The sequence below is a fragment of the Marmota marmota genome, unplaced genomic scaffold (assembly GCF_001458135.2).
Source record: "Marmota marmota marmota unplaced genomic scaffold, marMar, whole genome shotgun sequence".
Lineage (NCBI taxonomy): Eukaryota > Metazoa > Chordata > Mammalia > Rodentia > Sciuridae > Marmota > Marmota marmota.
In genome coordinates, this window is record NW_026000240.1 from 5,133,940 (window position 1) to 5,153,118 (window position 19,179).

General features: G+C 35.6%; 1 protein-coding gene across 1 annotated transcript in view; it reads right to left on the bottom strand.

Moving 5' to 3' along the window:
• Window positions 1-19,179, bottom strand: part of Sec22a (SEC22 homolog A, vesicle trafficking protein) — a 59,516-nt gene continuing 40,337 nt past the window's right edge. Inside the window, exons 7-8 of the mRNA XM_015486859.2 lie at window positions 7,679-7,744; window positions 1-2,316 (exon numbers count right to left, since the gene is read on the bottom strand). Of these exons, the coding sequence (XP_015342345.1) occupies window positions 2,116-2,316; window positions 7,679-7,744 (267 nt within the window). The 3' untranslated portion in view covers window positions 1-2,115. The remainder of the gene's footprint in view (window positions 2,317-7,678; window positions 7,745-19,179) is intronic.

Consider the following 19,179-nt stretch of genomic DNA (forward strand, 5'->3'; position numbering starts at 1 on the left):
TTTATAGACATAAAACATTATTTATACCTGTTTCAATTTTTTTTACATTAAGATATAAACATCCTCTTATCCAAAATATTAGTGAAAAACAAAAACAAATTTAGCCTTTAAAAAGAGCTGGTGTGGAGTTTTCAAGTGTCCTTGCTGAAAGATCCAAATACCAAACTTATATAACTTATCAATTCCATAGAAAGGAGGTAGCTCCTGAACCAAAGAGAGCTACAAAATACCAACACACAGCAGAATCACAATTAACCAGGACGTTCCAACTTCCTGTTTAATTGACCATTTACAAGAAAACTCTTTATTTCAATCATTAGTTTGGAAATCCTTTCTAAATTGAACCACTTTACTTTCTTGGCTTAGTAAGTATAACATGCCAAACATAATTCAATGTTGTTTTGATGATTTAGGATCGTATGATGCCTTGGGGCATCTCTCTCAGAATATACATAATTTCTGTGCAGTCTTGTTAAGAGGCAGCAAACTGGAGTGAATTGGAGTTTCTTGTTTTAAATAAATCCCTGACACCATAAGCTTTTTGTCATCCTTTATCTCATTCTCCTTAAAGGAGGGGGCGGGCAAAGGTTCTAATTAAGATCTCATAGTTCTAGTCAAATCCACATACACTGGTTCAGGCAAACAAAGGATCCAATGACTTTACCCTCTGGACTATTTCTTCTACCTAATAAATATGCTCAGTAACACGAATTACATGTACTGGGGTCCACTGCTTTGGGGAATGATATGAAATTTCAGTATCCTATGAATTCCTTGTTTGAGAACTTTTCTTTAAAAACAAAGGAAAATTAATCACTCATGGAGTTGACTAATAAAACAGTTGTAGATTTTGCTAAAGGAATCAATCTGGGCTTCCTATATTAATTCACAATGGCTTGAAAAATCTTTCTAATGATATCAGAAAGTAACTTAAATTCTCCCAGATACTAGCTGTTCACCCCTCACCCCAAAACAATAAAATAGCAAGATATGTTGCTAGGAAAGTACTGATGCTGATTCTGATTCTGATTAGTACTGTCCAATATTTCCATAGTGCAGGACCGTACCACTGGTGGCGCACAAAGCAGAATTAAATAATGCTTAATCATAGTGAGCATGTCTTCCCTTTACAATTTTCTTTTATCCTCTAATTATTCCACAAAGACAACCTCATTCTGCTGCTGGGTAATCTTTCTCTCTCTCTCTCTCTGCCACAAAAAAAAAAAAAAAAAGGCCTTTAAGATTCAGAAACTTGGCAGGCATTAGTTCTACCTAGAACTGAATAACTTTTTGTGTTAATTTTATTTATCTTTTTTACCTTCTATACACGGCAAACTGATACTGGTTTTCCATGTGGGGTATGATTCATTGATTTTTAAACTATTTTAAAATTTAAGAGATAAATATGTACTAATCTAATGAATCATATTTTTAAGAAATGATTTCAAAAGAAATGACAAACATGGTCTAGAAAGGAAACATACGTCACTGTATTTTCAATACTTGTAATGTTCCAGAGATGAGCTCACCACAGCCTTCTCCTACATCAGGTGATTTTCAGAGTTAGGACTCAGGCAAAAATAGAAAAGAACCAATTCCACACCATCCTGGACTTCATAAACTCTTGGTACTATAAATGTGCAAATAATCTGGTATTGAGCACAGTCATTTGTTTTAAAACATACATATTCCCATTTATGCAGCATCTTTTTGTTTGGTCTATACTTGTGCCTCACAAAGGCAAGCTTAGGTTGTGGAGTTTCTGTTTGGTCCTCAGAGCAAGTCCCATGCCTATGTTTTGACGGAACTCTCTGGCGAGGATCAGGACTACAGCCCAGGTCTTCCAGTGGCATCTGACTGCTTTTTCCACTGTTACGGCCCTGAGGAGACAAGTCTCCTCCTCATGGTAACATCACTCCCAATCTTCTGAGAGTTTTCCTGGCAGGTCTTGCATGCTCACAGGCATGCCATGCTGATTTTCAAAAAAAAAAAAAGTAGGAGAGAAAGAAAGCAAAGCTTCCCATTTGTGGTGACTAATTTCTTCATCACAGTGGCAGTTAAGAAATGTCCTCTCCTTTCTCCCTGAAGCCAAAGCAATACTTCTGATAGGTGGTGTCAGACATCATAATCAGGAGCCTTGCCCTGGGCTTGCCTCAGCCAGATCTGCAGTGTCACAAAGGCTCCCACAGTCACATGGAAGAAAAGCTGCCAGAGGTTGCGCAGTTCATAGAGATACATATTGCATAGACAGATTAAACCAAGAGTCAAAAAAGACTTGACATTCCGCCAGCCGGTGTAGTAGACAAGTAAATAACACTGTTCAAAATATAAAAATGAAAGATGATTAGGGCTACAAGAAAAGAAATCCATGTTTCTAATATAAGTCTGTAACGGATCAGAGAGTAAAATATGAGAACAGAATATGGGTATTTTTCATTGAAGGATAAGATAATGTAATGTAGCTAAGATATTCAGCTATGAAAGTTCCAAAGCTTGAAAGAGAAATAGATTTTTCCTTTTATGTCTTTCATTTTTCAAAAGAAACACATTTTGTCTCATATTTTAAATGGAAGCACAATTGAATGATTCCCTTGCAAACAGGCTGGGCAAATTTCCCAAGGTGATAGGTAACCAACATGCATCCTCAAGGCCTCAAGGGGTTCCATTCTCATTCTGAAAAGTACAAAAAGCTCACACATGCCATTCAGTAAAATGCATTCTTCGATAACCTGAATCTGAGTGTTAATGAAATCAACAAATTTTACTGGTTCCCCATTGAGTGCAAGGAATTATGCCAGGTACAGGATCTGGGCGATCATCTGAGGGAAGACTCATTCAAAGGATATTAACTAAGGCCTGCTACAAGCCAGGCATTGCTCTTCAGTTGTGAGTAAACCAAAGAAAGCCCTTGTTCACACAGAGCTTACATTTTAGTGGGGGAGGATTTTATACATATTTTTGATATATGGTACCAAATAATTACATGTTGAAGAAGATAAAATGATAAAGCAGAAGAAGGAATAGAGAATGACAATGAGTGCTGTTTAGATGAGACAGTAAAGAAAGTGCTCCCCCGTGCCCCCTACCAATCCAGGCATTCCCACTTTCCTGTCTTAATTTTCTTCACAACATACTATGAACACACTTGAAAAAATGCTTATTTTGTTTGTCATCTATGGCCTTCCAATAAAATCTAAGTTTTATGAGAGGGAAAATTTTAACTGTTTTGTTCACTCCAGGGGCCAGAACAGCGCCTAGCATGTCATAAGCACTCAATATAATCTGTTGACTGAATGAACTATTTTTTAGAAGATGTCTAAAATTCACAACCTGGAAAATATAGAAATTATATATGATCACAGAGTTTTAAGGAAAGGTCTCTGTGAAATTGTATCCAGGATTTTATCTAAATTATTTTCATTGTGGAATAGAAGGCTGAATTTTTTTTCTTTAGAATAATTTTAGAATTATTTAAACATAGTGTCACAGCAAAGGCTGTGAGGCTGCAGAAAAACCAACCGATCACATGTTGTGTTAGGAATGTGAAACAGTACAGGCACTCTGGAAAAACAGTTTGTTGGTTTCTCAATAAAATGACCACATGATCTAACAACTGTACTCCTGGGTCTTTATCCCAGAGAAATAAAAGCTTATGTTCAAACAAAAATGTGTACGTGAATGTTTCTAGCAGCTTTATTTATAATAGCCCAAAATTAGAAGCACCAGCTATCTTTCAATGGGTGAATAACGAAAAATATGGTGGCATATCCATGGAATACTATTTGGCAATTGAAAGGAACAGACCATTGATTATGCGAAGAACCTGATGATTCTCCAGAGAAATATGATGAGTAAAAAAATACCAACACAAAAGGTTACCATTATGAAATGAATTGTGCACCTCCCCCGCAGATATTTATATTGAAGCCTAATCTCCAATGTGATGGAATCAGGAAGTAAAGCACTTGGGAAGTAGGTTTAGATGAGATCATGAAAGTGAAGCTCCCCTAATGAGAACAGTAACCTTATTAGAAAAGGGCTTTCTCTCTCTGCCATGAGATGATATAGCAAGAAGGCAGCATTCTATAAGCCAGGAAGGGTGCCTGTACTTCATCTGTCAGCATATGATCTTGGCCTTCCTACCTTCCAGGACTGTAAGAAATAAGTGTCTATTGTTTAAGCCACCCAGTCTATGGTATTTTATTATAGCAGCCTGACTAGGACAATTACAAATCATACGGCTCCATCTATAAAACATACTTAAGACAACGTGAGGTATCCTTGTCTGACAGGAATGTTCTGTCTTGACTGCATCAATATCAGTATTCCAGTTGTGTACTGCATTACAGTTTTGCAAAATGGTATCATTGGGGAAATTAGGTAAAGGATATATAGGATGTCTTCTACAGCTCTATGTGAATCTATAATTGCCTCAGAATAAAAAGCTTAATAAGAAAAAGCTTACACTTGTCTAAAGCTTACTTTTTAAACAATTATATACATACTATACACACACATATATAAAGAGAAAGTGAGAGTAAGAAGTGTTGCAAAATGTTAACAGAAGTAGCAGTCTTTTCTTCCACTGTTTTGTTAACTTACAAGTTTTTAAAATAAAACTCTGAAGGAAAAGTAATAGTCTCTAGTTTCTCCACTGACCTGTTCTCCTAGTTGAAATATTCCTTATCAAGATTAGTCCTAAGGGTTAAGGGGGGTAGCTCAGAGGTAAAGTGTTTGCCTAGTCTGTGCAAGGACCTGGGTTCCATCCCCAGCACTCCAAGGGAGGAAAATTAGTCCTAGTTAAGCTCTGTGCTTCCATAAGCATCTGCATCCTGTAGAAAAAGGTAAAAATCCATGTAGGTATAGCCATTCAAGTCTGACCTAATTTATTAAAACACATCCTGACAATTGGAGATAAAACATTTTATATGGCAAAATATAACTTCAGAAAACAGTGTTATACAACAACAAGTGCTGGCGAGGATGTGAGGAAAAGGGTACACTTGTACATTGCTGGTGGGACTGCAAATTGGTACGGCCAATTTGGAAAGCAGTATGGAGATTCCTTGGAAAGCTGGGAATGGAACCACCATTTGACCCAGCTATTCCCCTTCTCGGACTATTCCCTAAAGACCTTAAAAGAGCGTACTATAGGGATACTGCTACATTGATGTTCATAGCAGCACAATTCACAATAGCTAGACTGTGGAACCAACCTAGAGGCCCTTCAATAGATGAATGGATTAAAAAAATGTGGCATTTATACACAATGGAGTATTACTCAGCACTAAAAAATGACAAAATCATGGCATTTGCAGGGAAATGGATGGCACTAGAGTAGATTATGCTAAGTGAAGCTAGCCAATCCCTAAAAAACAAATGCCAAATGTCTTCTTTGATATAAGGACAGCAACTAAGAACAGAGCAGGGAGGAAGAGCATGAGAAGAAGATTAACATTAAACAGGGACGAGAGGTGGGAGGGAAAGGGAGAGAGAAGGGAAATCGCATGGAAATGGAAGGAGACCCCCATCGTTATACAAAATTACATATAAGAGGAAGTGAGGGGAAAGGGAAAAAAAACAAGGGAGAGAAATGAACTACAGTAGATGGGGTAGAGAGAGAAGATGGGAGGGTAGGGGAGGGGAGGGGGGATAGTAGAGGACAGGAAAGGCAGCAGAATACAACAGTCACTAGTATGGCAGTATGTAAAAACGTGGATATATAACTGATGTGATTCTACAATCTGTATACGGGGTAAAAATGGGAGTTTATAACCCACTTGAATCAAATGTATGAAATATGATATGTCAAGAGCTATGTGATGTTTTGAACAACTAATAATAAAAAAATTAAAAAAGAAATAAAAAAGAAAACAGTGTTATAACTACTGAGCTTAGCATATTTAAAAAACAGGCAGTTTCATGCCTGCCTGTATAAAGAAAAATTTTTTGCATTTTTTTTCCTTAAAATATGAATTTATTTACTTCTCTCAAGTAAAAGAATACCTGAGTGATACTGTTCCACCCTGAGGCAACTCTTAAAACTGTTCTGAGAAATACAAGAGGTATGCCCACCATAGAGAGCACTGGTTCTACAGTTACACAGATAAAGGTTCAAATCACTAACTAGCTATGAGAACTGTTGAGACCTCAGTGAAAGATGGTGATGACAATAGGCTCAATGTGGGGCTTTCTATGAGGATTTAATGGTACAGTGAGGATAAGGGATTTAGTGAAATGTAAGAGTTCATTGTATTCTGCCACTATTATTATGCATTTAAAATTATTTTAACAAGGCAAAGCTTATATTCTAGAAGAATGACTATTCATGAAATTATTTTAAAGTTAATACCTCATATTGTTTTAGAATCAAATGAAATCATGCACATCTGTTATAAAATTATAACTATATAACATTATAAAAATTATACAAATTAGGATTTGTTTTAGATTAAAGACAGCTTGATATAGTGGAAATAACCTGACATATAAAATCTGAAAACAGTTAAATCCTGATTTTTCCACTTTCTGGAATAGCACTGAAACTGCCTCAGTTTTATAATTTTCAAAAGTGAGATAATATCCTTTGTAAGACAGGACTACTGAGCTGAAAGAATAAAATCTATACAAGAATAGTTCATAAAATTAAAGCACTATGTGACACTACCAAAGACAAGTTTTCACATTACCTGCATGAAGTATCATTCATACTGATACTTATCAAAATTGACAGAAAAATCCTGAATTGAATAGCTAGGAAATATTAAGAGATTTATTTTTAAAAATGAGAAGAATTAAACTAAAATTTCTAGTATGTATTTATATAAAATTCAAATACATATTTTCATTAAAATATTTCCCTAAAAACATCTATAGAATTTCAGATAGCCTCATATTTGTGGTTCTGAGTCCTTTTTTCTTTATAAATCAGAGGAAGTGTTCTAATAAATGTTAGGTCAAGAGGTATTGCTTGCTCTAACATGTTGTAACAAAAAAATATTTCTGAGTTTGGGTCACTGGCATGGTTATTCAACCCTTCCCTACAAATTTGCTCTTTCTCTGGCCTTGGAAGAATCTCTATATCATTCAGGTATAAAAGCTTTTCCCTCTCTAAATCTCTTCTCTATTTGGTCTTCAAGTCCTAGTGGATCTTCCTTTTCCATGACAGTATTTTCCTAACCTTACTGTCATTACCACAGTTTAGATCCTCCTTATTTTCTGCCTATAATAACAGGATCACATCCCAACTGATTTCCTTGCCTTCAGTTTTTCTACTCTTATAATACATCTTATTCATCACTGCTAAATTTAAAAATCCCCGAATTCTGTTTTTTCTATGTCACTCCCTACTCAAAAACTTTCCCTAAAGTATAAAATCCTCAGCCTGGAGTATATATAGAGACTGGAAACTGAATAACTAATCACCAGAAAATCTTGAAGTAGCCTTTCCTGCCACAGGAAGATTCATACCACCTCTGAAACCCCAACACAGTAAGAAGGTCTACATTAAATTCAGTGAGATCTATGTCCACTCAAAATGGAGATAGAGGTCACAAAGGTAACAGGTTTAAATTAAAAGAGAGGCCAAGAATTCAGAAATTATTTTTTATTTAAAACACACAAGCAATTATTAGACAATAAAGGCCAAGCAATTTCTTAAAAATAGGAGAGAACCTACCTGGTAAAGGCAAGCTGCTGTTCCAAGAAAAAATGCAATGATGTAATTAAAATCCTCACCATCACTCTGTAAAACACAAAATGAAAGATTACTTTTTTTCCTGGTGTAAACCTATTTCCAAAAATAATCCTCTAGAGCTAGGCACTGTGGCACATGCCTGTAATCCCAACAACTCAGGAGGCTGAGGTAGGAGGATCTTAGTTTGAGGTCAGCTTTAGCATCACAGAGAGGCCCTCAGCAACAAAAAGAGACACTATCTCAAAATAAAAAGGACAGGATGTCCCTCAGTGGTAAAGCACCCCTGGATTCGATCCTCAGTGCTCCCAATGAAAAAAAAATCCTCCAAGCTAGGATATGACAATGTTTATTCACAGTCAAAAATATTACAAAGTGGTACATAAAAGTCTCAAGAGCCAAATGCGGTGGCACAAATTTGTAATCCCAGAAATTCCAGGGGCTGGTGGTGAGTTCAAGGCCAACCTCAGCAACTAGCAAGACCCTAAGCAACTTAGTGAGACCCTGCCTCAATATTAAAAAAAAAAAAAATTTAAAAGGGCTGGGGATGTGGCTCAGTGGCTGAGTATGCCTGGGTTCCACTCTGCCCCCCCCCCACCAAAAAAAAGCCTCAAGAATTCTAAAATACAAAAGTAAAATATATCACAAGACCCAAGGAATGGGAAACCAAAGAGGACTACAAATGTTCTCTGTCTCTTGGCCTCCCTGATCCATTTCATTTCACTCAAGAGAAGGTGAAAACCACTGGAGAAAAGTTCCCTCAAAAAGCAACAAGCCTCTTTCTGTTCTTCCTGTTCAAGAATCTGCTTAAAATGCACAATACCCCAGCAGCTGACAAGTTATTTCTGCTCATGAGGGTCACTACTTGACTCAAATAAAAACTGACAAACTTTACAACCTAGTAAGCATATGTGTTCAATAAAATAATTTGACATGATTAAAAAAAAAAATGTGAAAGCTGAAAAGCTACTGTCCACTAGAGTGTGCTAAATCCCAATGAGAAAAGTCAGGACTAGTCAGTCATGTATGCTACGCTGGAAAACAGCGAACCAGAGGAAAAACAGATCATGTGTGAAATATTTCTTGGAAAAGAAAATGAATGGAAACATGTAATCACCCAGGGTTTCCTATTTATTTTGGACCCTCTTAAATATCTACATGCATTAATTTCTTTCAAAGTATTTACGAAGTAAAACATAAAAAGTCTAGCCAGGTATAGTCTGTTTTTCTTCCATACAGGAACATTAAATTTAGCCATTTTTTGTTTTAGAAAAAATGTCTTTATACAATGAAAAATCCCACAAGACACAGGAGGGTCTCTCATGACTATGTCTTCATAAGACAGTATAAAAGAGAAAATTCCTTTTGAATTGGTTATTGGGCCACACAGCTGTCTGTAAGGCAGGGGGAGAGTGACTTATCCTAAGGAGAAGATCTTAAAACAAGTACTATTAAAGTGCTGGGGCTGTAGCTCAGCAGCAGAGAGCTTGCCTTGCAAGTGTGAGGCACTGGGTTTGATCCTCAGCACCACATAAAAAATAAATAGATAGATAGATAGACAGATAGATAGATAGATTTAAAAAGAACCATTAATATCTCTTGGATGCTTAGGACAGTACTACCCCAGAGGCAAGGAAGGTCAACATGAAACCTTTCTACTTTAATAATTCTAAGATTTAAAAAAAGTTCTGCTTAATATTTTTTAGTCCTTTATTTTCTAAATGATCTTTTTCCTAATTATAAAAGTTCATGCTCATTGTAGAGAATGTGGAAAATATAGATTACCCAAAGAAGAAATTCATACAGTCCATAAATATAGTTCTGGGAGAATTACTATTAAACCTTGCAGGTATTTCCTTCTGACCTTTTCTGTGTGTGAGTGTGTGTAATGATACTTTCATACACTGCTTTTTAGTACTTCACATTATACCATAAACAATTTCCCAACATATTAAATATTCCTCAAACACAGAATGTGAAATGATTGCATAACCTTTCACTATAGGGAGAGACCATAATTTAATTAGTGTCCTATAACTGGATATTATTTTTCCTCTAAATTTACACTGTCATTTTAAAACTCTCTTGTCTTTGGAACACATAAACACATGTTTCTGGAGTCAGACCTGTGTTCAAATCTTTCTTTATAAGCTGCATTATTTTAGACCATTTATTTAACTTTAATTTTCTCTTTTGAGGAAATATTTCAAAAAACAAAGAAAAGCAGCTGGCATACAATACGTACTTAAAAAGATTCCCTAACTTCTCTCCCTGGAGTTATTGTCTGCATAGCTTTTCTGATAATCACATTATTTTTTAGTATTATTTAGACCTCTTGTGTACTGACCTTATCTTCTCAATCAGACACTAATCTTTCTGAAGGCAGAAAATAAATCTGACTATTTGCATAAAACTGGGCACAAACAGTAGGAATTCAATAAATGTAGGCCAAATTGAATTGTTCTTTGAAAACACATTCTTTTTATGAACACATTCTTCCCCTCAATAAATAAATATTCACTAAGCACTTATAAGCCAGGTACTGTGTTACTAGACCTAGGACAGAAAACAATAAAGACCATGTTGATTTAAGGTGCTCACACTCTTGATTAAGATGGCAGATAAAAGGTTGGGGATGCAACTCATTGTTAGAGCACTTGTCTATCATGCATGAGGTCTTGGGTTTAATCCCCACCACCATGGGGGAAAAAAAAGCAGGGCTTAAATCATAAATCAACAGTTTCTTCTCAAAGTGCTAACCGATGTAATGCATGCACACATGAGAGGCTGGGAGAGTCCACTGGAGATGCGTCTCATTCTGCCTGGAGAAGAAAAGGGTCAGGGAAACCTTTCCACAGGAAATAGAGTTTAACCTGGGTAATGTACACTGAACAGGTAGACAAGGCAGGAAAAGAACTGTAGGCAAAGGGAACTGCACAGTCTTAAAGAGGAGGGTGGATGACTCCAGTGTTTCTTGTTTAGGCAATAAATGAATGCTATCATGCATTAAGTTGGGAATATAGAGAGAAAGTAATTTGGGAGCAGAAAATATTGAGCTCATTTTCAACATGCTATTTTGGAACTACAAGAGGGACATCCAAATAATAGCAATTAGCAGATATTTAAGTCTGCTTCAGGAAAAAGTTTGGAAATCTAGTTTGGTAGCCATCTACTTAAATAGTAGTTAAAGGAGAGGCCTAACTAAGTACAAGTCTTAATTCTTGACTGGCTCCTCAACTGGACAGAAAGAGAAAGAGAAAAAAAAAATAGTACAAAGGACATTTTGGCAGCAACTATGGAGAGATTTTCTACTAGTAAAACTGCACCGATCTTAAATTCCTTTATTGTCAAAAGGGTATGTAATTATGTAAGAAAATATCTTAGCTCTTAAGATCTACGTACTGAATAATTTTGGAATAAACTATAATGATATCTACAATTTCACTTTTAAATAATTCAGAAGAAAAGAAAGGTAGGTATATACAATAGATGTTAACTGCATTGTTTTTCAAACTTTTATGTAAGTTTGAATTTTTTCAAAATAGGATGTTGTGCAGCATGGGGGAAAGGCAAATAAAAAGGGAAAAAATGCCATGTGGCCACTAAAAAGAACAGAATAGACATCTCTGTACTGAGATGAAAAGATCAGAATAGTACTAATACTAATACTACCACCATCTATACAACAAAAATTTAGAAGAATAAGTAAATATATAAATACATAAATATTAACACATAATTTCTCTAGTGGTATAAACCAGTGGTTGACACTGAGGAAAAGAAATGGGAAGAGAATTACTTTTTATGAAAATTACATATCAACTTCTGTAGGCTTTCAAATTTGTCATGCATAGGGACTGAGGGTATAGCCCAGAGATAAAGAATATGCTTATTATTTGCAGGTCCCTGAGTTCAATCGCCAGCACAAACAAAAAAATTATAGTATGTTTTATTGTTATATATGTATGTATGCATGCATGTATATACGTTAACTTTTAAAAAAAACCATTGTCCAAAGAGAAGGTATAGTTAAAAGACTATCAAACCAACAACAGAATACTGAAGAGAGAGAGGAAAGCAACAAAGAAAGTCAGAGAGAAGGAGACTGTGTGTGTGTGTGTGTGTGTTTAAAGGACAAGTGGAAGAAGAAAGTTTATAGAACAAACAGGAAAAGGAAGAGAAAGAAAAAACAACAGTGAAGAAAATGGCTGCATGGAAATGAAGGGATGAGAGCTTGTCAAGAAGAATGTAATACATGGAATTAATAAGACTGATTTGTTTTACTTGCTTCTGTTTTCTTTGTGGTACTGGGGATTGAACCCAGGGCCTACTATATGGTAGGCAAGTAGTCTACCACTGAACTACATCCCCAGCTACTTCTAGGTTTTCTAAAGTAAACATTTTTCTTTGAAATTAAATGAGTTATTTTTAAAAGGAGAAACTAGATGATAAATGAGATAAGGCAGAGAAGACACACAAGGACCTTGAGATTAGATGCAGAGTGTGGCAATCAGGATACTGGTGAGCTTAATGGTTGGTGTCTGAGTATTATGGGGACAGAGAAGAGATCATGGTGGAATAAAAAAACAGAGGGTAAGGGAATGGGACAACACATGTAGTTTACTTTTTCAAAAAATTAGGAGGGAACATAATCAAAGTTTTTTTTTGGTTTTGTTTTTATTTGTCAAAGAACAGCAGGGCTGCAGGGAAAGAGCCCAGAGAGAAGAAACAAACAAAAAGCAGGTGAGGGCAGAGATCAGGGGAAGGTGGGGACAGAGTGGGAACAGGTGGAAGGAATGGGGAATAGAGGCAGAGAAGAAGGCAGAAGGAGTTTGGCAGAGCCAGGGAAAGGGGGAATACAGGTAAGAAGTTTAAATAAAAATTTTAAAAACATCACTATTCACCTATGGGGATGCTAGGGTATCAATATTTTGTTTTGAAAACAAAAGGAAAGAATTTTTTTTAAAGTAAGGATTACACAATTGTCACAAAATACACTAGAATAATATCATTAAAATGTTTAAAATAATTAGGAAACATTCTCTTACTAATATGGAGTGGAAAAGGACAAAATATTATAACAGATACATATATGCTCATGTATACTTTATATATATCAACATAAATGTCTATTATCAGGCAAAATTGGGGAACAATTTTAATTTTATTTATACATATTATCCTAATTCTTTAACAATGAATGGATATGGAAAAAGGAAAAATGTTTTTATTTCTTTGAAAGAAATCAAGCACTGCATCTTAGCATTGATATTATGCCACTAAATAAATCAAAAATTTCTGTTGAGCTTCAGCAGTTCTGTACTTTCCAAGGTGTTAACAAGTCTATAGGAAATAAAGAAGGCAAGAAATAAAGCAAGTTGATTACTTCTGCTTTATAGTAGCTACTATACTTTTAGAATCAGAGAAGCTGACAGCATTGGTACTGAAGCAGTCCTGACTCATGCAGTCTAAAACCTTCCTCCTGCAGAATAGGAAGATGAGATCCAAGAAGATAAAGTCACCTCCAATGGTCATGAAGTTAATTATTGTACTGGCAGAGAAGACTCAGGTAACTTGATTTACAGGCCAGCATTTCTACTGCTGTTATCAGAGGACTCAATGTTTTTCTAAAGTACCATACGTAAATTACTTCTAGGATAACATTAGTGTAATTAATACTGTTTCAAGGCTGATCCTTAAAGGAATACAGGTAATATAAGCCATTGTGATAAAGTTTATGCATACATGAGTTGTCAGTTTACAATAACAATTAACATCGCTAAAATCAGAACAAAGTTAGAAAGTCAAAATAATTTTTTTTTTTAGTTGTGGGTAAACACAATGTCTTTATTTTTTTTATTTATTTTTATGTGGTGCTGAGGATCGAACCCAGTGCCTCACTTGTGCTAGGCAAGCACTCCACCACTAAGCCACAACCCCAGCCCGGGAAGTCAAAATAATTTAATTTATAAATTACTATGGAACACTAAAGCAAATTTACAATAAAAAAAAAAAAAGCTACACTCATCCTAAATCTCTTCAGCCTGAATTTAGACACACACACACACACACACACACACACACACACACACACACAAAATCATTGCTACATATTTTAATAAACTCCTCAGTATCTCCCTAAGAGGCAGTTATTAATCTAGAAGAAACTTATGCTGAATCTTAACATTAACAATATAGGGGTTGGGATTAGGGCTCAGGTAAATGGGGCTCAGGTAGAGCACTTGCCTAACGCGTGAGGCACTGGGTTCAATCCTCAGCACCACAATAAAATAAAGGTATTGTGTCCATTTATAATAGGAATGCTGATTCATGTGGGTCCTCAAATTCAATGTACCTCAAACACAAAATTACATGCTAGAAGATAAATGTAGCAATTATTTTTAGCATTCTAAAGAGTATTTAGAATTCAAGACCTTAAAACACTTTAGTAATATCTTTAAGTTATTCATTCACTCAGAAAACACACCATATATCAAAATTCTGACTCCTGAATGCGGAGGATATCCTAATGAGGATACTTAATCTGGGTACTGTCTTTTCCTTCCTTTATCAGCACTATGATTTGACTGATTTCATTGCAGGTAATTTCAAAACAGGTAAAGGCTTAAATTCTGTGTCCTGGGATTTGCACACAAGCCTACACAGCAGACAACCTCAGAAAGATCTATTTGTACTGACCAAAAATTATCTACAGTAATTATAGAGATTATTCCCAACACAGTGATAAACCAGAAAGAAGGCTCCCACAGTATGTCTAGGTCCAACTGCTTCAGTGAAAACAAAAAAGATCTTTAATATATGTTGTGATCAACAATCAAATAGACTAGTAAGGGAAATTTAAAATTAGAGCTCTCAAGTCACCAATTTTGTATCCTTTTTCTTTCAGATTAAATTGGACTAAGGATGTACTTGCAAAAATTAGTCTAGTTTGCACCCCTGAATTACTCTGCTTAAAACTATCATTGCATCTATTTGCATTCTGATATTTCATCTTCTCCATCCCATCTTTTATAATACAGAATCTTTAGAAGACAGATGCTATACTATATATACAACACTATACAGCACTCCCTTGTTCATCCTCACAGCAAGACATTTAAATATTTCCAAGCACCAGTCACTTTACCACATTTTTCTCCAGGGGAATAAATTCCCAATTACTAGAGCAATGGGAATCTACTTTTGGTTCAATTAATTTCTAAAGGTAATGATTCTCATTTAGATGAAAGGATTAGAATCTGCTCGTAAATCTTTTTAAACTTCCAATGGGTCACCAGGCATAGTGGTACCTGACTGTAATTCCAGGGATTCAGGAGAGTGAGGTAAGAAGATGACAAGTTCCAGGCCAGCCTTAGCAACTTATCAAAGCCCTAAGCAATTTAGTGAGACTCTGACTCAAAATAAAATATAAAAGGGGTTAGGAATGTGGCTCAATGGTTAAGTGCCCCTGGATTCATTCCTACTACAAACAAAACAAAACAAAAAAACCCAAAACACAAAAAACTGCCTTCAAGTGACAAACTATATGTGGACTACATTCTTTCCTACTTTGCACTTTCTTCCTCTCTCTTCTGAGATTCACTATTTCAGAAACTTCAACTACTGATAAGAATGTATGTGGAATATATCACATGGGCAATAACAGAACAAAGATTTTTAAACAACGCTAAAGAAACACACAGTCAGATGCAAATGCCCTGATTACCTAAGAGCAAAGAATCCTATATGTAACAATTTATAGTTATTGGAGTCAGATATGAAGAAAACGCCAATGGAGTAAATTCAGTCTACAACCACAGTGAAGAAGAAAGAATTCCATATGGATCATCAGAAAAACACACAAGCACAGACAGTCTCCAAATTATAAATTACATACTGATTTTAAAAAGACCACTCCAGACTCTTTCCTAGACATAATTTACCCAATTTCCCTTTCATATCCCTCACCAGTAAGAATGATGAACTGTTTAAAGCAAACAAATAAAATTCTTTGAAGCATCTAGGGCAACTGTAGAATCTAAGACAGGGGAAGGAGGAAGTTTAAAAATCCAGGGAAAATGTTCATTCTTTCCTAGACTCCCACAAAAATATTGATCTTTACCTGAAATTTTTATTATTTGGTAGTCTACCAATCAAGTGGGATTACAAAAGTTATCTTTTTCCCCTGCTTATCTATCAGGTGCTTTTTATTTATTTATTTATTTATTGGCAGTGCTGGAATCAAACCCAGGGTCTCATACATGCTAGACAAATGCTCTACTACTGAGCTACATCCCCAATCCAATACACACTTTTATTATTTAAATTTTGAATAAGTAATTTTTATATGATTCAATAAGTAAAAAATAAATAAAAAGATATTCAGTGAAAAGTCTCACTCCCACTTCATTTTCCCCACCTGTCCAGTTCCCACCATTGTTTATTACTTTCTTATCCAGAAGAGTTTATTTATACATATTTATGCAAAATAAAACATACTGATTTTCAGGCAGGTGAGGTATGGGGGCTGAGCAGGGACTGCTGGGTGCAAGGTTAAAGGAAGGGGACTGACTCTCATTGGCTTTCTCAAAAAGGTCCTTGTTCTAGGCTGGGATTGTGGCTCAGTGGTAGAGCGGTTGCCAGTGTGCGACACTGGGTTCGATCCTTAGTATCACATAATAAATAACATAAAGGTATGTGTACATCTACAACTAATTTTTTTTTTAAAAAGGCCATTGTTCTGAGAAGCACAACATTGTATATATGTACCTAGCAACTTGTATTAGATCCCTGAACCTGGCTCCATTCTGGTTAGAGATCTAACACCCTCACTCAGCTGTGTAAAGAAGGAGGCTCAGTCCCTCCATGGGCAGTGAAGGACCACTCCACCCCTTCCTAAGAGTGTAACAGGTTATACTTAGTGTTGCTAAATGGAGTCACAATTAAAAAACATCAAAGCCCAGAGAACATTCTTCTCTTTCCAGTTTTTTCATTTTTATTAAGGAGAAAGTCTTTTCTTTTTAGTGTTGGCTTTTTAAAATAAATTTCTTATTTAAAGCAGTTTTACATCTACAAAGAATTGAGAGTTCCTCTATACCCCACTTTATCCCCTACTCAGTTTTCCCTAGTAACTCTTGCATCATATGATATGTTACAACTAACCAATACTAATTATTATTAATATCCATAGTTTATGTGAGGGATCACTTTTTGTGCTGCATATTCTGTGGCTTGACAAATGTATAATGAAAGTGTCCACCATTAGTAACATACAGAATATTACTGTTGTAAGAATATGTACCAGATATTTATCCCTGGCTCTCCCTCTAAACCCCCAGCAACTAGAGAATATTTTTTTACTGTCCATAGTTTTGCCTTTTGCTGAATGTTATATAGTTGAAATCGTACAGTATGTAATATTTTTCATACTGGATTTTTTACTAAGCAATACACACTTAAGGTTATCCATTCCTTTTTTGCAATTTGATAGCTCTTTTTATTACTAATAGTCCATTGGATGGATTATTACAGTTCATCCATTTACCTTTTAAAAGTCACCTTTCTTAGTAACTTCCACTTTGTGAAATTATGAATAGAGCTGATATAAACATTCATGTGAAGGGTTTTATGTGGATCAAGCTTTCTACCCCCCACCTGGAAGATATATCTGAGAACACTACTGTCAGATCACAAGGTAAGGCTATGTTTAACTTTGTGAGAAACAGCAGACTGTCTTCCAAAATGAATATACCATTTGCATTCAACAGCAAATGAGAGCTCCCTTTGTTCCATATCCTCCTCAGTATTTGTACTTTTAATTGTGGGTTCCCATCTCCTGGTCTAACAAGTATGTAGTAGTATCTCTTTGTGTTTAATTTGCAATTCCCTAGTGACATGATGCTGAACATCTTTTCATATGCTTATTTGCCATCTGTGTATCTTCTTTAGTGAGGTATCTATTTGGAATTTTTACCCATTTGTTAATTGGGTTTGTTTGATTTCTTTTCTTTTCTTTTCTTTTTTTAATTTTAAGAGTTCTTGGTGTATTTTGGAGTCAATCCCCAGATTGATTTTACAAATATTTTCTCCTAGTCTGTGGCCAGAAGTTGTTAAATTTAATGAAGTCCAACTTATCATTTTTTCCTCTCATTGTGCTTTAAGTGTTGTATCTAAAAATTCACTGCTAAACCCAAGATCACATATATCACATAGGTTTTCTTCTAGGTTATCTATGAGAAGTTTTAAGATTCTGTGCATTACATTAGGTCTGTGAGCCATTCTGAGTTAATTTTTATGAACCCAATAAAATCTATATCAAGATTCACTCTTTTGCATGTGGATTCCCAGTTATTAATATTATTTGTTGAAATGACTATCCTTTCTCCATTGAATTGCTTTTGCTTCTTTGCCAAAGATCAATGAACATGTGAATCGTCTGACTCTACTTTGTGTACAACTAGAGACATTAAAAATTGTGCTCTATATGTATAATATGAATTGAAATGCACTCTGCTGTCATGTATAACAAATTAGAATTTTAAAAAGGTCAATTGACAGTATGGATATAGGTCTACTTCTGGTCTCTCTATTCTATTCTATTGGTCTATTTGTTCTTTTGCCAATATTGCACTATTTTTAATTATTGTAGTTTTATAATAATAAGTCTTAAAGCTGGATAATATGAGTTCTTTAATTTTGTTTTTCTTCTTCAGTACTGTGTAGACTATTCTCTCATGTTTGGTCTTTGACTCTAGTCCTGTCACAGAGCTCTTAAGATCTTTGTAATTTCCTGAATTATAGAGGCATCTGACACAGAACTCCTAAATCCCTTGGAATTTCCTGGGTGATAAGAACATCTTTTGTTCTTAGGCAACTCTTGGTGGGCTCTTGTGTGGGGGCTGGTTACCAGAAAGACCAAGCCATGATTAGAAGCTGGGAAAACTCTGCTCCATCCCGTTTTCTGGGAGAGGAAAGGTGGAGATGAAGTTAATAAGCAATCATGCCTTCCTAAAAATCTCTAAAAGATGGAGTTTGAAGAACATCCAGGTTGGTGAGCACATCCATAAATGCAGGCAGTGGTATCCCTTAACCCTACAGGGACAGATGCTCCTGTGCTCAGACCTCCCCCTACATACCTCTTCATCTGGTTATTCATCTGTAAACTTGTAATATTCTTTATAATAAATGGGTAAAGATGTTTCCCTGAGTTCTGTGAACCATTCTAGCAAATGACTGTATCAAAGGAGGGAGTTGTGAGAAGATCCAAGTTACAGCCTTGGTTGTAATCACAGGTGACACTGGATTTGCAACTGGCAACTCATCTCATATTGGGGGAGGAACAGTCTTGTGGGACTCCACCCTTAACCTGTGAGGTCTGTGGTAACTCCAAGTAGACAGTGTCAGAATTGACTTGAACTGTAGAGCACTCAACTGGTGTTGAAGAACTGGTTAGTGTGAGAAAACCTTATACACACCTGATAGCAAAA